Genomic DNA, 20,930 nt, shown 5'->3' on the forward strand with positions numbered 1-20,930 from the left:
CAAGACCAAAGGTGCTACAAGGTGATATTTGTGTCGTGAAACTTATAAGAAGCAGTACATTACTATGCCTACGAGGTGATATGTGCTGTTGTTGATTCCTTCCTATTTTTCCGAGTGATCCTTCATGTGATGGAAGCAAGCTTCCTCTCAAATCCTTCTCAAACTTGTGGAATGCTTTTATCATAAGTGATTTTGTGCTTATCTCATAAGGTTAAGTCCTAGGTTATGTACATTTGATGTAAATACTTCGTTTATGACAATAGAAAATCAACCTTCGGTATGCATTCTGTTTTAGAGCATGGACCTTCTGTTTATGGATATCTCATATAATTTCAGAGTGCAGTTGTGGCCAGATACCTCTCTAGCAATTTATTAACCAGATAGAAGAATATGCACAGTAAGTACCTTGGTTTTACCCCTGTGGTATCAGCATGAATGCACATATTTACTTATATCTAAGCATACACGGCTTCTGGTATTATATTCTGTAATTAACATTGTTTTCTGGAGTTGTCTGACATTGTTCTATGTGGTTTTGCAGGAAGAAGTACAAGCGATGGTTCTTGGATTTCTGAATACACTATTTTAGTCGGTGGATATGACTACATTGAGTCGGATGAAAGACAACGACCTCAAAGATACTATATAAGCACATGGTTAATGGGATGTTTAATGATTACTTGTTCCATTCCTGGCTTTTATTACCTCTTATGGTCGGTGGGATGGTTAGTGCTTATATTGTTTTATTATTACACTCTCTTGGTTCGTTGTGATTTTGGATGTGAGGTAGTAAGACTTGTGAATATGATATGATCATAGTCTATGTCTTTCTCTCCATGCAAAGAGCCTTCCTCTCTTGGTGGTAAGTGCATTTAACCTATATCCTTGTATTTGTTTTGATTAGAAATTAAATGATAGGAGGTATGGGAGGATGTTTTTTATTGGCTGTTGTTATGTCTGCTCAGCTTCCCTATGAGGAAAGCATGTGTTTATTATTTATCTGTAACTAAACAATGCCCCCTCTAAATTTTCATGTGTGTAGTTTCTGGGAATTTGTGCCAGCGAATCCTAGATTCAAATATAGAAATGGAGCCCAGCGAATCCTATATTTCACTTCTCATTTGTTTTCGGCTATTACATTGTAATGAGGCCTTAAGCCTGTTTCTAAACATAAAGTTACCATGTAATATGTTGAGTGAATTATGTTTCTTCATGTTTACTTCATTGGGCAGAAAATGCACTTTATTTACTTCATCGTGTCTTCTTGCTTATTTACTCATGATTATTCCAGATGCTGCCTATTTTATTGATAGGAACCATGGAATTCTAAACCACGCAGCCTTTACTTGCTGATGGTTGATGGTCTCAGTTTCAGCAAATTTTAATTCATGAGAATATGAGATGATGTGAGAGGTGTTGCGTAAAGGTTATATTTCTCAATTTTGTTCTTGTGTTAATAGACAGCGTACTGACCATAGTGTGCAGAAAGTTTGACTATAGAAAGGACAGTTAAATATGACATCATTGCTCTCACTAATATAGCTTAATGACAGTAATTGAGAAAGCACTGAAACTACACCATTACAAATAAACTGAGAGACGGTCTTATAAATTATTGTACAAGCTGCAGTCTTTATTGCTTGTTATACTTTCGTTGGCTGTACAGGAAGTTGTTTTCGCATATCAAAGCAGGTTGACTAATGGACCTGCTACGACTTTTGTTACATTAGGCACCGAAGAACATGTTTCAAGATACCTACCAGAAGCTGCAACTTAGATACCTACCTGAAGCTGCAACTCTCATGTTAATGAATATTTATTTACATGATAGAACACAATCGGGTCAGATTAATTAGGAGGGCAAGCTGCAGTAACTTTACTTGAAAGTGTTGATACTTATACATGAGAGAATGACCTACCTCGATTATGGAGTAACTGTTTTCAGGCTGTGGCTAAGACTACTATTTGTTGTCTGTAGTATTAATGATCATGCTTGCATTGTTAGGTGATCAATTTGCCAAGAAAAGGAAGTCAAGATAGCATATCCAATGGCAATGTTCCGTGCAATTGTTTTTGACAACTTCGGCTGGCTGCTCAATCTGTTATGTGGTACCAACCACCTAGCTACGTGCTCGGTAATTGTGTTTCAGTAGTTTAGCACCACATGCTGCAAAGTATTGATTGCTATAAATTTGATAGTTTTTAGCCTATAGTTGTTGCCTTCATGAGTAATGCACGATCAATCGAATATCACTGATGACTGCTCTAATTTCTGTCGCAATTAGTTGCCCCTAGGTAGTATAATTACTTCGAAAGTATAGTCAGTAGCTTACGTTTTGATGTCTCAAAAAACACCATCCTCGTTCGTCGGCACACAGGAGGTTGCAGGTGTGTACACAACGTGCTTGTGTAAATGTCAATGGGCAATAGTGTGCATTTGTTAGTTTTTTACAAGTATTGGTTGAGGAGAGTGAAATATATGCGGATTTAATGTCATTGAGTTAATAGTTTCTTTTTACATATCTCAGGCTAGCCTACTTCTGTAGTATCCCAATGGTGCGGTTTACGCACTCACCACTTAACCTCCTGTATATTGATTTTCAGGATAAGCTGATGGATGTTGGATTTGGGCACACATTAGATGAAATTAGATAAGGTTAGATGACACCTATTTCATCTTATATTTCCTATTGTAAACTCATTGGCTTACTTATGATTACCACATATCCACATTTTCATTTGTCGATCCATATTTGGTTAACAAAGACCATATGGGGCCAAATAATTCAGTTTCGTTCTCTTCCTCTTTCAGATGTTGGTGGCATTTTGTTATATGATAGTTTCCTAGGTTTTTTAGTAAGTCAGGTTTTCCCACATTAAACATACTGAATCAAATGAAAGAAGCCTGCATAGTTATATGATAGTTTGGTTTGCTTGAAAGAATTAAAGGTTAATAAAATGCTAGACTACTAGGACTACAGTGCGTATATCTAATGGTTTGGCTGGTCTCTCATGCCTATATTTTTTTAATCTACCTACCTTGACAAGGTTCATAGCACGATTCGGGTCCAGCTAGGTAAATAGCTGAGTACCATTTGTAACATGAATACAATTTATTTTTGCTCTGGTCCTTCAGCACCTATTGCTGGTCCAAGTTCCATTTCCTGAATTGCTTAGTGTTGTATAGTTGAGGACATGCAAACCATCTGGAAGCTCAGTTATGTTTAATCTTACATGTAAGATTTGCAGGATTTCGGTCACGACTTTTACCTACACGGCTTGCTGCACGCTAGGACCTGAAGTTGCCCTTGATTTTACGGCTTCATAGGAGAAAGTTCTTGGAAGGTTTGTAGTAATCATTTGCAAAACTCACATAGATCATCATATCAGAATCGATGCGGTGCCTACTGCAATACTTGAGGAAATGTGTTTTACGTCGATAGGTTTTTAATATAATTGGTGTGATGGCTTGAACATAGAAAATTATATTATGGTACATGGTATATCTAGAACCATACTGTTAATTACTTCAACCATTTTGGTTGACGAAAGATAGGAAACAAAGCTGAGTTAATTGGCTAACCAATTGAACCAACAGCTAACAGTTCTATTGAACCAATTGGTAATTAATATGTGCTTCGGATCTTGATTCCTGTGTAGTGGTATCTACCTTTGTTTGAACTTGTCTTTCTCGGATGGAATATATTGCCTTGTTGGAATTAAAAATTTAAATGAAACCACTTGTTCGAGATCCATTTTCCATGTGGTCCGAGATGAGGGTGGTAACCGTAGAAAGACAAGCTAGCTGTTCATGAATATAATTGGGCTTTATCGAGTCTTTGATGTACTTGGTGAATAAGTCTTGCATATAGTAAGCCTATCTGGTTCATTTCCATGACCTATGCTTGATTCAAGTGTTGTGTAAACCATTTGCGGGCAGTTTTCGCATAAAGCTCGGGCGGATGTGGCGGCCAAGAAGAAGAATGCCTAAATAAAAAGCAGGTATAATATCTAAAATGAGTTCCATAAATTTTCTTGCGTACGGCTTTGCATACTCTTGCGGTTTTAAATAGGTTTCGGTTTCTCATAGGAAGTACATGTTAATTCTATGCTCTCTACTGTATATTAGGTTTTACGTTATGATTTTTATGACTGGTTGATTTATGGTTGCCTTTTAGGGGTCTTTCTTTTGGTGACACAGATTGCCGGCGAGTTGTTTCCTTTCGGTTATCTACTTACCGTGAGATCGATGGTCGCAGTCCTCCCCTTTGTAGTTGGCATGTAAATATGAACTAAGTTCCTGATGCAGCTATTACCCTGTGCACCTCGTGTGTATGCTTGTTCTACTGTCTCCTAATGCTAGCCATGTGTGCATGCTTTTGGTTTGTCCTGCTGTCAGTTGCTTCTATGTAGTTTGTTGTATCATGTAATGCCTTGCTCGGAAAAAGGACTATTGTAAATTCCTGAAACAATGCTACTTTATACTTAATAGTGTGCGATTCGCTCTAGACCATGACTTGCGCAAGGTAAAAACTATTCTGCATCCACTGGTTTGATCCCACTGTCTACTTATCATTAACGTTCTTTTATCCATGGTTTCCCACTGCCACCGGGCCTTCCTCAGAAAAAAGATTGTTCTCTATTTTGGGTTTGAAGCAATTATCTGTTTATGGACATGCTTTTATTCATATTTGTTTTATGGTGCTTGTGTGCCTTCAGTGTTATCTCTATCTTTCGTTATAGATCTTTTACTGTTATGCTTCTATTACCAAGCCCATATAGTTTGTTGTACTGTTGTTTATTACCTTGCATTTCAGCAGTTTTGATGATTGTTGTACACCATGTAGTTACGGCGTTCTATAAAATGCTTGATAATGTGAAACCCAGGGAACGCGCACCTGGGCGCGCTCTATCATCATTATACAAACTGTAAATCGGTGCGAATTTCACGGGATCGTGCGCCAAGGCGCACATCTAAATCTAGTTACATGAAAAGCGATGGGGCAAGCCCACGAGGTGAGGGCAGTGGGGGTGGGATCAGGTTAGAGCCTTCGATGGCTGCGTGGCACCTGACGAAAGGGTCCAAAGGGGATCGGATCCAGATTAAGTCAGTCGGTCAACCGTCTCGAGTCTAATACACGCCAATACAACTTTTCCTAGAGGTTGGTCTTCTCATTTAGCAGAGATCGGTGGGGGTGGTGTTTTGGCTACCAGATGCATATGAACCTATTATAAACAAATGCATAAAAATACAAAATGTCAAAATAAAAACGGAACAAGATCATATGTACATTCAGACATTCTATGTTCCCACACCATGGAACCATCGCCTCCATGGTGAACTATACCTTTTTTCTCTATAATGCAGACTTGTCTGCACATAGAACCAAGCATCTCCAAGGACCTTGAAGGACTGAGGCCAATAATAAAGGTTGTCATTCAAAGCGCTTAGTACATGCTTTGCACATACCTATGATCGAAGTGCCTGCAAGGTGAGCATCGAGTGCAACGGTGTGTCGATGATGGAGTCTTACACTAACAGATTCATCTTGGGAGGCAACGGTTGCCTACGCGGGGTATAAGACATATGCGTTGTGTATGAGCTAGTAGGATTGGGTCGTGTAGTGAGGCATTTGTAGCGGATAATATAAACTGGTAAATGTGGACGAGACAAGATATCAAAAAGTTATTATTATTTAACAGTGTATAAGCGTGTTACGATCTCTGCATTATCAGGCCTCCACCGTTCCATGCAATGTTTTGACTGTCTGCTGATGGGGCAGTGCCCGAGTTGCCAGTGCATGCGTACCTTTTGTGGCCTGGCAAACATCACACAGCCACTTCTTTTTTTGGTCAACCCTGATGAGTGATGATAGGAGCAGATCGCTCCTGGCTCTCTCTCGTCCCGACCGAGGAGCGCGGTGCAGCGGCCGGAACCGGGTGGCCGACTGGCCGTCGACCAGATCGAGGCCTAGGGAGGAGCAAAGCGGCGGCCCGGGGAGGTGCCGGCTGGATCCGCGCGGGAAGGTGCCGGACGAGGCGCTGAAGGTCGGGGAAGGGCCGGCGGCGAAAGTTGGGGTAGGGCCGGCGGCGCAGGTCGTACAAGGCCGGCAGTGGCCGGAACGGGATGGCATTGGCCGATCGAGGCCTATTAGGACTGTATCGGGGCCACGACCTAGCTCCTGCACCTCCTCCTCTCATCGCGAGTTCACACCTGTTTTGCTAAGTTTTATCGGTATTTGCCCAAATGGACTGATGGAGCAGTTTCCCACGATTTTTCAGAGTGCAGGAGAAGGTTTGAAGTAGTTTGGACTTTGGACGGCAGCAAATAGGAGCGGATGTCCAGCAACCGGTGGCGGCCATTGATCTACTATAGGTAAGAGGTAAAACTACAAAGATGGATAAATACCCGGTTGCTCATCGTGTGCTGATAATCCTTGATATTTTTGCTTGGAAGCCGGACTGATTATCACTCTATTACCAATATTTCTTTGGTGCCCCTACATACCAACATGGACCTTTCATTTTATTGGACTAGTACATATGCCCGTGCGTTGCTACGGGTCTTCAATTTTATTATTTTTCAGTAGACATATATAATTCACAACTCACTATGAAATTTTAAAACAAATCACGACATAATGTAGTACAATATGATAATACCAAACATAATAATAAGACTATGTTGTGCATCTGTGTTGTTCCAAGTTCTAGTTCTTTTGTTACTTTTCCGAAGTAAGTATCACACCTGCGTTCTAAGCCGTTATAGCTGTCAACTCAACAACTTCTCATTTTAGATATATTATTGTCTCACAAAACATAAATGTTGCAAACATATGTATAACTGAATGAATATTTCTTTGCTGATTAGTCTAAACAACACTTTGATATTCATAAATATCCGGAGACAACCCTGGATCCTAGCCTTCTATGTCAAACATACATAAGGGGTACAAAAAAATCCGTTGGCAATGATGCAGATGCTAATTTTTTTAGGCAGCGATTCCTTGATCGCTCCAAAAGAGGATGATCATAGAAACCAAGAAAAATGGTGTAAATAGATGATGATATCGTTGCTAACTCCTAAAGTTTTCTGCAAAAGCTAAGGCAATGGAGGGCATGTGGATCGTGCTATGAAGCCCTAAACACCAACTGATACACGGTGCCGCTGACTGTAACCCTACAAAAAGGAAACTCACACGCCATGTATTCTACTAACTTCTCGACATGACATTCCCTAAACTGCTCCTAATCAAGTACAAGTAGAAAGCTAAGGATGTATTCCCTAAACTCAGTTATAAATTCAATCTCAAGTTAACTTTATATACAAAGTATAGCTAGAATATTTTGGCATGCACCACAACATTTTTCTTGTTTTTTTCCGAAGATGTAAAGTGTTTGAGGTACTGCTTCATCGATATTGTTGGCATGAGTATAATGATGGTCTTTCTTTGAAGTGTTGCTGGCCGTAGCAGGACTGCTGGCTGGCTCTTCTGCATGTTGCTGGTTGCAACTGACTTCTCCCACGTTTTTGTATTGATATTGCAACCAGGATTTCCTGATTCCTGACTGGGTTCAGAGTTCATATATCTCCATCTTGTTGTGCAATTGGAAGTTATTATTCTTCCTTAGTGGGTCTACTGCTGAACGAAATATAGCTTCTTCTTGGGTGGCATACCTTGTTGCCCTCTCATCAATATCTTGTTGGTTGACTGTGAGCTGGGAACCCCTTGGTCATAATGTGACAACACAACAAAACTTCAGGTTAATGTGACAACACAACAAAACTTCAGGTACGATAATAGGGCCGAAAACACAACTTTTTCACACTCCCAGAACTTCATGTTGATGTGACAACACAAAAAAAACTTCAGGTTTAAGTTTTCATTTTGGTAATCTGTCTACCATTCACTTCTTACACAATCATAAAATTATCAATTATCAGGCTAAGGTGAGATCAATACTATCCTGGACTCATTCATGTTATATAGTCTCAAAAGCAGTTTACTCTAGATGATGAGTAAATGCACTGAAAATTGTTAATATTCAATAAGAACTGATGATTTGCTATCTTATCAATCATCGGGAAGATGGAAAATGGCAAACTAATTTAGAAGATGATACGTAATTATGCAGTAGCTCTCGCAAGAATATGTAATATGTGTTTTCATATATTTCAGTTCTACATAAGAAACAACTTTTAACTTTTTTTAATACTTCAAATGAAACAACTACCTCTCTGCAGTTCTACGGCAAAATACCACCCTCTATAAGGTAGTCGGGACAACAGTGATAACCTGAAAGGCTGTATGTAAAAGAATAGAACAATGGACAACATTAATTCGGAATAAAGTTGCAATAACATACTTCATCAATCCAGTAAACTCAATATATTTCCTTGGCCTTCCTGATCTGTGTGTGTGTTTTACTATACATCCAGCAAACACAATTGAAATGCCCACAGGTACATCCAGCTATGAATAGATCAAAATTTATTTATTCCATCTTTGTAAGCTACGGAAATTTAGACCCGATAATAATCTGTTAAAGGATTAATCACAAATGGTTCTGCCACCGCAAGATAACACAAAATACAGGTCCAGCTGATTTGTGAATTATATCTACCCTGATTTGTTTTACTTTTCATGTTTCAGTTAGCAGACTGCAGTCCCGATGATTGCATTTTAGTGCATCAAGATTGTTTTGGATGAAATGCTGCTGAGTGTAGGGGTGGCAAAACACTCTGAATCAAAACAAGATGTTTTAGGCACTATTTTCAAATAGTATTGTCTAGATAGAACATACTTCAGCACCTGGTTTTGGGAAGCACTGAAGACAGTATTTGTCAGTGATGCTTCTTTAAACATTGTCAAATGAACTTGATCTATCTAGAGACTTCGCAAATACAGAGGATTGCAAAGCTGGATGGGCATTTTTGCACTCAATTGTCATGAAGCCATATTTATAAGTTTTAATTATACTGTGAAAAACATGACAAAGCAAATCCTACATGATATGGCCCTTCAGACAGTGCATTTGAGCATTGATCTTCGCAAAATAAGTTGTGTCCTACAACATCTAGTGATAACAAGAACAAATAACTCAAAGAACCAAAAAAACCAGTAACCTTCACCTGCTTGTTGGTGTCGTGTGGCTGGTTCCTCTGTGGCATCTTCTGCAAATGAAATCATTTTTATAGCTAATGGGGTCAGAATAGCTCCCGTCAATTACCGAAGCCCTGGATTGTCGGTCATAAACAGTCCTGTGACAAGCAAAATCATCTGGCAGCAGCAAACATGCACATGGAGTCTGAACTCTGAATAGCCTTGTTTTTCCAACATGTATTCCACTAACATTGCATCTATGCCTTGGTACTCTCTGAGCCTCTCAAACATTGTACTCTTCTCATTGCATCATACCAAACTAAGGTATCGCTTCTTCACTTCTTCTCTCCTATAATTCTGGGAGATAACCTCCCCTAGTTCCCTATTATTGGCACTCGCAGTTCAGAACAGATTATTAGTATATCACACAAGTGCAATGCACGTCTACCAAATGGTAGTTTTCAAGAATATGCTTTTATCATAAAATGTTTTTTTTTGCAACGGTGTGAAGTCAATGAATATTTATTTTTTATATATAAACATGGAAATGTCAGTTCAAATGACCGAACAAGAATATACTCATACATCGGTCAGCCCAATATATCCAAAGCTTCCTTGAAAAATGTCATGACGGCTTTTTGTGAAACTCCAGCAAAGCCCTACTTTTTGATTCATCGTCTATAGTTGGGACATCAAGATATGCTGAATTTGGAGATATAAATGTGCGGCATAATGAAGTAACAGCATAATGAAATGGATATTCTGGAACAAAGTCATACCGTGAGCGACAACAAGAATCAAGTCTGAGTATGCTTGAGCTGCATATGTGTAGCATATGGAGGCCATGTCGGTCAGCTGCAGCACCAATAACCAGCTTAACTTCCATATGAACAGTAGATTCCCACACTATACTGTGCGGGGCAGCTTACAATATTTTTTGACTGCAATAAAAGGCTATTTCCAGGCAATGGAATAATATCTTGTGGCACAGAAGTACAGGCTATTTCCAACAGTTCAGATTATAAAATATGTTTACCTTGCTCTGTTCATGTAATTCAAATCAGGAAGATGAAGAGCAAAATAAGGCTATCGGCAGCCCTGCAGATGGATGGGTATTACCCTGCAGCGAAACAAATCACATTGCAAGCTTTAGATATATCTGAAAAATCAGAATGCTATAGCAATTAGTAATCAACAATCACACCACAATACACTATACTGTCACAGAGGCAGGTTCACCTCCCGCAATTTTCCGGATTCTTATCTCCTAAGAGTGACATAATAGAGTCCGATGCACTAACCACTTTGTCATGTACACAGCTGAACACACCAAGAAATTCCATCGAAAAAGAATCAGCACCTCTATCTCAAGCTCCGCAAGTCATAAAATATTAAAAAATCCACACAACCAAACTGATAAAATAAAACCAATGTGATCCGAATTTATTACGGGGTTTCAAAGCTGACAATCAAGTTTCATACTATCCTTGGGTGGAACCAAGATAACAGTGAATTGCCACTTCAGATGTGAGAGCAAACTAATATTCTAGATAAGCACTACTGTACAATTTTTCACGTTACATCGTCATCTAAACTACTGAAATTGTGACAAGTACTGCAAACTTTCGATATGAAGGTCAGTGAGCAAGTTTTGAGCGAGGGCACGGAATATCCATATGCTCCAATCATACGCGTTGTTCTCCTACAGAAATAAGGTGCAGGCCTGGCTACTACATTCCTCTAGAGAAGCATCATTTCAGGGTCTGTTGTTAATCACCTAGGTTTTGCCCATTCGTTATGTCCTGAAATGGAGTGCGGTTTGAGGATGACATGGGTATTTTTGTTGCCTTTGTTTGTTAAAAATAAATCCCTGCAATTGTAATAACAGTAATAACAAATGTTATAAAAGATCATAAATCGCGGAATACATCCTCCCTGTACTCCATTGATCTTATATATGGCACAAATCAACTGATGTAAAAGCAATTTAAGAGTGCATCGTTTGGTTGATGAAGGATATTTAGCCAAGCACAAACAGATGAAAAGAAAAAATACAAAAAAAATTAATTGTTGAAGCCATTGACAAAATTTGACTGATTTTGTTTCACACTTGTAAGATTTAAATTATAAAAATATCAAGCATTTGTCGTGTGCTTAATATGAAACTGGTTCTTCTATAATTTCATAATTGAGATGAGCTAGGTTGCCCGGATACGGAGATATATGTATACCGTGATACAGCGCTTTTACAAAAACACGGATAAGGAGATACATTCGTATAAATATGAATTGCTGATTCTTGTACTGACATGATTATTTCTGTCGAGGTGTTCTATAATGCAAACTTCTATACTCCTCGATGGTGTTCTATAATCTGTACTTCTCCATATCCCAGCAGTCTCAGCAGCTATTGCTAAGAACCATATGAACTGTAATTCTGATATATTGCAAACAAATATGCGTACAAACCATAAGGGAGCTACTCTGCTTGCATGTTGCCATTGCATCCAACGAACAAGATTGTCAGCCAGATGAATCAACTTGGACCAAGAACTGGAGATGGGTGGAGGCGAAACTGACCTGCAGGCCTGATAGGCTTGAGCAGGAAGTCCTCGGCACCCTCATCCATGCAACGCCTGATCTGTTTAGGCACGTTCGCCAACGACATGATCACCACCGGGATCTCCTTGAGCTCAGACGATTACTGTTGACAAAATTATCACAGATTTCGAGTTCAACATTGGTTCTCGTCTACCCAATTGTTGCACTTCCTCAATCGTGACAAATAAGGATAAGGAATTGAAATTGGTGTGTGGTGGATTTACCTTGACGCGCTTTAGGAATAGCCCCAGGCCGAGCAGCTCTGGCGCCCTCGTCGCCGATTCGACGGTGGTACCTGCACAAACGAATACCGCACGTCAGCAACCCACATCCACGAACGAATCGCTGCCCAATTCCGCCCAACTTTTTCCATCGATGACAAAAATGAGGCCGACGGCGTACATGATCGAGGCGGCGGTAGCGGGGAGACTCGCGCGACGTCTGCGGCGCCGTGGATACTCACACGACGGCGAAGAGCAGGCTCGCGTGGCGGCCTCGCGTGCTAGCTCATGGCGGCCGATGACGTGCAGGATCGAGGCGTCGGCGCCGGGGAGACTCAGCGCGACGGCGGCGGCTGCGTCGGGAGACTCGCGCGATGTTAGGCGACGGGCAGGGTCGCGAAGCATCCTCGCGTGCTGGCTCGTGCTGGCTCGTGGGCGTGCAAGATCGAGGCGTCTGCGTCGGGGAGACTCGCGCGACGACGGCTGCCAAGCTCGTGCAGCGCGGCGGCTCGAGTCGTGGAATCAACGCACGGGGAGGAGGATGACAAGTTCAGGGGCGAGGGTTTCGGGTGATGGGCTCACGTATGTAGCTGGGCTTCGGCCCAGTTAAGCCCGTGCGGAAAGGAATGGTCGACTACGACGAAGATTTTGACGTACGACGAAGATTTTAACGTATCGAAGTGTGGGCAGAATAAGGAATAAGTTTACGGAAATTCATCTTGGCTCCCGGGAGCATTTGCTCCCGGATTTTTGGGGAGCAAATTTTGTTTTTCAAAACTTTTCAAAAAATTCTGAAAAAAATCATGCATGTACCTGACCATGGCACGCACCATCTTGTGAAATGTCGCCGCGAAATGTCATCGTATGCGTCCTGGACAAAAATGACAAATTGTCAGAAATTTGTCATTTTTGTCCAGGGCGCATACAATGACATTTTGCAACGAAATTTTACACGGTGGTGCGTGCCATGGTCAGGTACATGCATGATTTTTTCCGGAATTTTTTGACAAGTTTTCGATTTGTTTTAATTTTTCGAAAAAACCGGGAGCAAATGCTCCTGGGAGCCAAAACGCCGCAACAACAAGTTTAGTCTTTTTAAGTAGTAGAGATTTTCCCTCCTTATTAACTCCAAAATATGTAGCTTTCTACGTACATGAAAATAGATGCAATACTCCTCCCTTTCTGATGTTTGCACTTAGCTGAACATAGCTATCAACTTTCTGAATTTATTTACATGGTGTGACTCCTCTTTTCATGTCTTCCTCTCTTTCACTACAGTGGCTAATTATTTCAATTTGGATTTTGGGGTGCAGGTTCTTACGCTTCTGGTAGGATGGAGGCCTTGCAGAGGCGTGGAAGTAACCACCGGTGGAGATTGAGGGTGTCACAGATCTCAACGGCGTGTGGGGGTGGGTGTCCTCAACCCAAGCTAGGCATCCATGTCAGTGACCTCACCGTCTCCAGCTCGTCCTCTGGTATAGCAGCACCTTCCCTTCCGCTCTTTCATTTTTCTATGGAATCCAGTCTTTGGTTTATTCTTAGTGGGTATGCAATGTTCTTGATGGTACCTTTTCCTATTCAGTTGACATTAGATATAGATGTCATATGAGAGGTGGTTGATTTGCATGCAGGGAGAGGTACAAATTTCGGGATAACCTTACTAACAGAAAAAAAAATTACATGAATGTTGCAGATATTGTAAGAATATGTTACTTCAGAGAGACGTTGTGTAAATGCAGGTATGGTACTTCTATCTACAATCTGCACCTTTGTGTTCTTTGTCAAGAAATCTTCAAGTCTCGGGTTTAGGCGATACTTGATAATAGATGTAGGGATTAGTGGACGTTGAATTGATGGATACATTGGATGATTGGTTTCTCGATTAGTGTGCTTAGATTGATGGTCCACTGTCTATGAAATAATTTTGAGATGGACAGAGCATGCATACATTGAGAGGTCTTGCAGTGTGTACCTGAGACAATAACTTGCAATGTAGTAGTGGTTCTCAACCAATCATTGATCTCTCATGTAATTATAAAATATGGAGGCATTTTATCTTTGCTATTTCATACCTTACTTAATTTAATCGTTATTAACAGTCACAACAAGAATTAGTATTCAGGCTGCAGCTATGAGTAGTGCTATTCTAGGTCCATCATAACCATGGGTCCCTGTAGATGTCTGATTCTGTGGGTTCCTTTTTTTACTTGAACTATCAATGCACATGCTTTCCTTCTCAATTTCAGCATTTTTCCATGATACCATACCTCAAATTTGATGGTGCCAACTGCCAATTAACTTCAGAAATATCTGGTACGTGTCCATAAGTTCTGGTAGGACTATAGGAATAAAAAATTCACTCTATTTAGAACACTTATCATTGAGATTTCCAAGCTTTTGAAAAACTTTAATTATATAACTAATCTAAAATCAAAATTTACAATTGGTATACTGTTTGCGGGGTCAAATTTGATTTCAATAAGGTTGGTGGGTGCATACAAATGATCTTTTGATTAAACTATTATATCCCATGATTCATATATTCTAGATGCATCCATATTTGACTGAAAATTATAATCCAAAAAGTTCGCCTTCTCTTTGCTACAATTATATTTTCTTTCGCAAGTTAAGACTCCATAGTGTCCTTTAAACTAAACATGGGTTGTCAAGGAAATTTCTCCTCTCGCACATGAAACTTAACCAAAATCAATCTATAATTTTTTGTGGTTATTTTCTCTTTGTGACTTAATATTTTGTAATTGAAAATGTATGCAACATCAGGGTGTATACGTTCTTTGTATCATAATGGATTTCTTCTCCTTCTCAGTCCCCTTTTAAATGTGTGCTGTTAATTAACATTGCGGGTTTATATCAGACTAGCCAGATCATATCACAACTAAGAGCATTGTTATTCATCGAGGGACACCTATACCATATATTGCACGAGTTAAGTTTTTAGTACCCAGTGATAAATATTCCGACTTCCTTTTAATAATATAGTTGTTGATTTTCATTGATCTTATGGTCATACCATTCTTAATACAGACATCCTGCTGGTAGCTAGCTCGGACACAAGTAATGCTAATATTCAATCACGGAAAGGTTCTCTATCACTGCTTATCCTAATCCTTTTGTTCCAACGGGTCTAATTCTTTTGCAGACTCTGCTGGTTTTGTTCTATTTTTCGATGTTGTTGCTGGTCCTTCTCCTGCTATCGGTGAGGTGGAATTTTCTCTGCTTTGGTTGGTTGGTTATTCAATACTTCATTTATTAGTCGTTGTACATGGTTGGCTTTCGCTGATTAGTTCATTATATTGTCGTGTTTCAGCTTTTGGTCATGTGTGCTGGACAAGATTGTCAGCGGGTCACAGGGGCCGGGAAGGAAACAGCGTGGAATGATTTGTTTGCTGGACTGCTATATTATTTTGTTTGTTGAACTGCTATCAGGACAAATCTACTCTTAACTATTGATTGTTTCTTTTTAAAAGTACAGGGAATGTGAAGTATTCTTAATTAATTCGGAATAGGATGTGAACCGTCCTTAGTTGTTTTAGAATAGAATGTGAAGTATTCTTAGTTTGTTCAGAATAGCATACAACAAAACTATTTTGGGTTCAGTTAGGCTACACCCATATAATGGATATCAATGTGTAACATATAGGTTCGTTGTTTATACAATAACCTGTAATTTATTTTTTCCCTAAGTTACTTATGATTTTTTCATATATACATTAGTTGTTGTGGCTTGAGCAGATAACAATGATCGCCATGGAATTCATGTATAACTAATACCAGTGTTTTCTCGCCAAATAAAATGAAGGGAAAGAATGATTTGTTTTTCAGAACTAATCATCTTAAAATATTTGCCTCTGTCGCGTTCAACTAATGCAAGCATTCTAAAGGTGTTTATTCTCCCCGCATGTCGATCCCGAGAGGGTACTTTAAGCTCTGCCTCTCTGACCGTCACCTCCTAAAGTTTAGTTAGGCTTGTGTAATTATGATCCAGTTCCATGCACCTATCATGGAGACCTATATCAAGTCGTTTTCACCATTTGGTGTGGAGGTCTCCCTCCTCGACATGAAACTCGCATCTGAATCTGGGAGTTGGGAGCCCCGGACATCATTTACTGTGTTCGCATCTAGGCAACACACACCAGTGATATCTCCGCTCTTCCTTGATTTTACCGAGTTCATATAGGATGCTTCTTTTGCTGGTAACAAATGAAGTATAAACTTTTTGTCTGTTGTTTTAGTTGAGGGAAATGGCAAATGAGGTTTTAGTTTTCGTATATGACCAATATTGATTGATTCCATAATAATACTGATGCACCTTCTAAAAATGCAAACATGCTCTTTTCACGTTATGGTTTATGCCGGAACGAATATTGCATTATTCTTAAGGCTGATTATAGAAGTTGCAGTATTGCTATGTAACTTACTTACCAATGAAGAATTGGTAAATCGCTCGATTATCCATCTTTATCTATTTTGGTAGAGAATGTATAAGAGTCGGTCTTCTTTACTCAAAATGTTATAATATTTGCATTTTTTTCTTCTGAATTGACATGGTCCGTACAATCTTCCGAGAGGATAAAACATGGCCGAAGGAACAATATGTTCTATAAGATCTTGAGCTCATGTATACTATGGTAGTGTTTTCACAATATACATTCCAATTTTGTAAAAAGCACTAATGAGTTTACACCATGGGCAGGAATTCAAAGAATGATGTGGTTGCAGGTCAAAAAAAAAAGGTTCAACAAACTATACTGGAAGCTTGGAATATGGTCTTTAGTTAGATTCATGGATCAGTTCCAAGCAATTCATCTTCTTTTTGGCCGGACCATGTCATGTTTTTTGCAATGACAGAAATTTTTGTGGCTTGCTAGGGGACATGGGACTGTTCCATCTAAAAATCTAAGATCTGACCAATATTTTTTTGCATATCTTAGACATGTTTTTGTATCCATACATTCAAAGTAAACAAAACGGTCCATATTCCGATGCATATGGACATTTTGTTGTGTTAACAATGTAACTTTCAGATGACAGTTTTTTATATCAATTCTCTAATGACAAAATGCAGTGAAACACACAATTCTGGCAGACCCCTCGCAGCCACAAAATACCCGTCAATACATTGCATAAGCTAGGCCATACAACAGCAGGTGGCGCGGCGAAGTGCGCTTGTCCTTGTAATATATGAAATATGAATACTAATTCCTCTTCGTCCTCCCGGTCTCCTGCTCCTTATCATTGAAACCTCTCTTCTGGTTTGTATCACGAGTTTGTGATTCTCCGACTAGCCGGGACATCACAACTTCGTATCAAAGCTTGGTGAGGTCGGGTGCACTTCTAATCCTATTGATCGTTCTCGTAAAACGTAAGGAATGTTGTTGGTTGCCTTCGGGTGCGACCTAACGTAAAAACAGAATTTGGTTGGTTGATTTGGGGTTGAAATAGCGATGGCATCAAACAAAGCTAGCTCCCAGTCTCGACAGGTGATATCTGTCATGGAAGAGTTCGAGGGTCGGTGTTAAAGGAGCCCAAGGTGCTACGTTCGGTGAACAAAAAGTTGGAGGGGCTGACGGTTATCACCGACTAGTTGGACCGACAAGAAGTTTGGAGACCTAGTGCACCAGATCAACTCGGTTCGGGCGAAGGTCAACCTCACCATGACCTTGCTAAGAGAGGTGCGCCAAGAGAAAGTGGTCATGGCGCGTTCCACGAATTAGTTTCTGTTAGCTACTAACACGGAGAGCGATGGAATCATACACCTAAGATTTTCAATAGTATAGCCGGTTGTTGGCTATAAGCAAGTTGACATGTCATCTATAACTAACTTGTAGCTAACATATATAATAGTTGGCTATAAGAATGTAGTACTTTATCAAAGTATGGCCCATCTTTCACTCTCACAAGTTACCTAGGAGCACGTGCTAGAGCCGGCTCTTGCATTAGAGCCTACCTAGAGCAAGTATAATAAGTCCTAGTCACCTGGCTATATAGATTAAAATACTCCCTCCGGTTCATATTAATTAACTCTAATATGGATGTATCTAGACATATTTTAGTTCTAGATACATCCATATTGAAGTCAATTAATATGAATCGGAGGGAGTATTATATTTTTGCTTAGTTAGAGGAGAGAGACGAGGAGAGATAAGAGGAGTGAGCTCTCGTGCAAGAGCTAGCTCTAGCCTAGCCACTTCGTGAGAGTGAATGGTGGGCCATGCATTGATAAAGTAGTATTTTTATAACTCGGTATTATACATGTTAGCTCTAGGTTAGGTATAGATGACATGGCACTGGGCTTATAGCCAGCAGTTAGCTCTATTAAATTTGCTTTTACCTTCTCTCTTCTCTTCTCTTTCCTCCAACTAGATAAGAATATATTATTTTGTTTCTTATAGCCAGCTGAGTATGACTTATGGTACTTGCTCTTGCTCTAAAGCCGCCTCCGTGGTTTAGGTCCCCACTGGTAACACATATCACCTCGCCTTGGTATACTTCTGGGCAGTCTCAAAATTGTTTAGATACTAGTAAAAGTAGCGAGGAAGTCAGTAGTAAGAAGACGTGAATGAATAAAATGATTTTGCCCAAATTTGATGGCACCGATGTATGAATTTGGCTAGATAGTTGTGCTTTGTATTTTGCACTTATGCTAATCCTGTTTTTTTCTTTGATAATGGGCGTTTTTATTACTTGAGTAAGCAATTACACCCGACCTCTGCATAACCAGGATATACACAGCCGTTTAAAAGTCCTCTAAGTATTCATGAAAAAAATGAAAAGGCGGGATACATGTCGTGACGATAAAATATAAAACGCCTACGAAGCAGGAGGAGCTCCAATCCTCAGATTATGCGGCCACCCATGTAGGGAAAAAGTATTCCTCGCCGTAGCCTCCAATCGTGTACAGACCTCCATAAAGAGGTCGTGATTCTCCACCCGCTGAAGAGGCGATCACAAACGGAGAATACCGGTACATTTGTAGATAGCCTACAAGATAAAACAATTATTATCATTCAAATTTTTATCATTTCTACATAGCCATGACTGCAAGCGCACCCATCCTAAAAGTCTTTTAAACCATAAATCGATACCAGGAAGATAATTGCCAAAGATGTTGGCAACACTAGTTAGAGGATGAAGGTTGGGAGCTACTTGGATGATCGATCATATAGTTCTAGCAAACCGACACTGGAAGACCAAGTCTCATCTTGATGAGAAAATACACATCGAGCACTTCCATGCCAGTTCCGCTTAACAAGATTATCTTTGGTGAGAATAACTCCCGACGAAGATACCATGCAAAAATCTTGTTTCTTAATGGTATTCTCATCTTCCAAATTTTCTTGTTATTATCAACTGGTGTATTTCATAAAAGGATTGCTTTTTAAAGGAAATCTACCGAGAATTTGCCATTGGCATGTAGATTCCATCAAAGTTCGTCAGGTGCATCCGATAGTTGAATATCCTCCAAACGATCAAGTAAGGAGTTCCATGCAACTAGTCATGGGCCCAACAAATCCCTTCTGAAAGTCACATCCAGAGGTGAGGTAGCCATTACTGTAGCAATGGTATCACTTTTGCGACGAACAATGCTATACAAAGCAGGATAGTGTTCACATATAGGGATGGTGCCTAACCAAATATCCTGCCAAAACTGTATCTGTGTTCCATCATTAATATAGAAAGTACCATGGTGAAAGAAGAATTTCTTCGATGCCATTAACCCAACCCAGAAATACAACCCCCAGGTTTCCAGGCCACTTGGGATAGCGCTTTCAAACCGATGTACTTTTGTCTCAGCATAGTTTGTCAGACCCCATCCTCGGTAAGAAGCTTAAACAACTATTTACCTAGTAAAGTTGAGTTCTTGACCTGAAGATCATGAAATCCATGCCCACTGATGTCTACGGACGCTTCTATTTTTGTAGACAGTACGTGTTGGGCCTCCAAGTGCAGATGTTTGTAGAACAACAGCAAGTTTCTCTTATGTGAATCACTCAAGGTTATCGAACTCAGGGACGTAGAGGTCAAAGATATCCCTCTCAAGCAACCCTACAATTAAGATACAAGAAGTCTCTTATGTCCCCAACATAACTCAATACACTTGTCAGGTGTATAGGTGCACTAGTTCGGCGAAGAGATAGTGAAATACAAGTAGTATGGATGATTATAAGTGGTAATTGCAATTTGAAATAAAAATGCCAGCAAGCAAACATGTAGCGGAACTGGTTATAAACGGTGTTTCAATGCTTAGAAACAAGGCCTAGTGATCTTACTTTCACTAGTGGACACTCTCAACAATGATACCATAATTGAATACATAAATATCATCTCTTCTCACTATGCTACTCTGAACCACTAACCGGTTGAATAACGAACACAAATTCACCGCGTAGGGCTGCAAAAGCACTCCTTAAAGTTCGTGTTCCAAATCTAGGGACGCCCCACGCTGTCACTTTGAACATCCAAAGATAGTACTAACAAACACCACAATTTCATAAAGACATCCAACTCAAATTATAACTCATGATAAATATTTCTGTAAAATTTAGCCTAAGAGACACACACGGTGTGCACACTGTCACCTTCACACCGTGGGACAAGGTGTCTCCGGACATCACATAATGAAACAACTTTAGTAGCATAACAGATGAATAGTAACATCTACTTATTCAACAAGATTACAAAGCTCATGATCACATAAAGATCATACCATGGGAGAGAGATAGATCACATAGCTACCGGTAAAGCCCTCAGCCTTGGGGGAGAACTACTCCCTCCTCATCATGGGAGTCAGCAACAACGATGAAGATGGCGGTGGAGTCGATGGAGATGGCTCCGGGGGCAATTCCCCATCCCGGCAGGGTGCCGGAACACAGACTTCTATCCCCTGAAACTTGTCTTCAATGGCGGTGGAGCTACAGAACTTTTCATGGACGGAGGCTGATTTATTTAGGGATTTTGCATCGGGAGACAACTTATAGGCGGA

The 20,930-nt window shown here is 40.0% G+C and overlaps 1 protein-coding gene across 9 annotated transcripts; it reads left to right on the plus strand.

The window, feature by feature from the left end:
- Window positions 1-6,114: 6,114 nt before the first annotated feature.
- LOC124678853 lies at window positions 6,115-15,811 on the plus strand. 9 transcript variants are annotated; one of them, XM_047214702.1, is made up of 5 exons: window positions 6,115-6,383; window positions 13,240-13,401; window positions 13,620-13,665; window positions 15,070-15,168; window positions 15,255-15,811. In XM_047214702.1, the coding sequence occupies exons 2-5, from the start codon at window positions 13,260-13,262 to the stop codon at window positions 15,388-15,390; spliced, it is 423 nt and encodes a 140-aa protein (XP_047070658.1). In that variant the 5' UTR covers window positions 6,115-6,383; window positions 13,240-13,259; the 3' UTR covers window positions 15,391-15,811. The 9 variants fall into 9 exon arrangements, 5 of the variants coding, with proteins under 5 accessions (XP_047070658.1, XP_047070657.1, XP_047070663.1 ...); XM_047214701.1 differs by having other exon boundaries at window positions 6,115-6,376; XM_047214707.1 differs by having other exon boundaries at window positions 6,115-6,376; window positions 15,070-15,148.
- The last annotated feature ends 5,119 nt before the right edge of the window (window positions 15,812-20,930 follow it).

Source organism: Lolium rigidum, chromosome 7 (assembly GCF_022539505.1).
Source record: "Lolium rigidum isolate FL_2022 chromosome 7, APGP_CSIRO_Lrig_0.1, whole genome shotgun sequence".
NCBI classification, from domain to species: Eukaryota; Viridiplantae; Streptophyta; class Magnoliopsida; order Poales; family Poaceae; genus Lolium; species Lolium rigidum.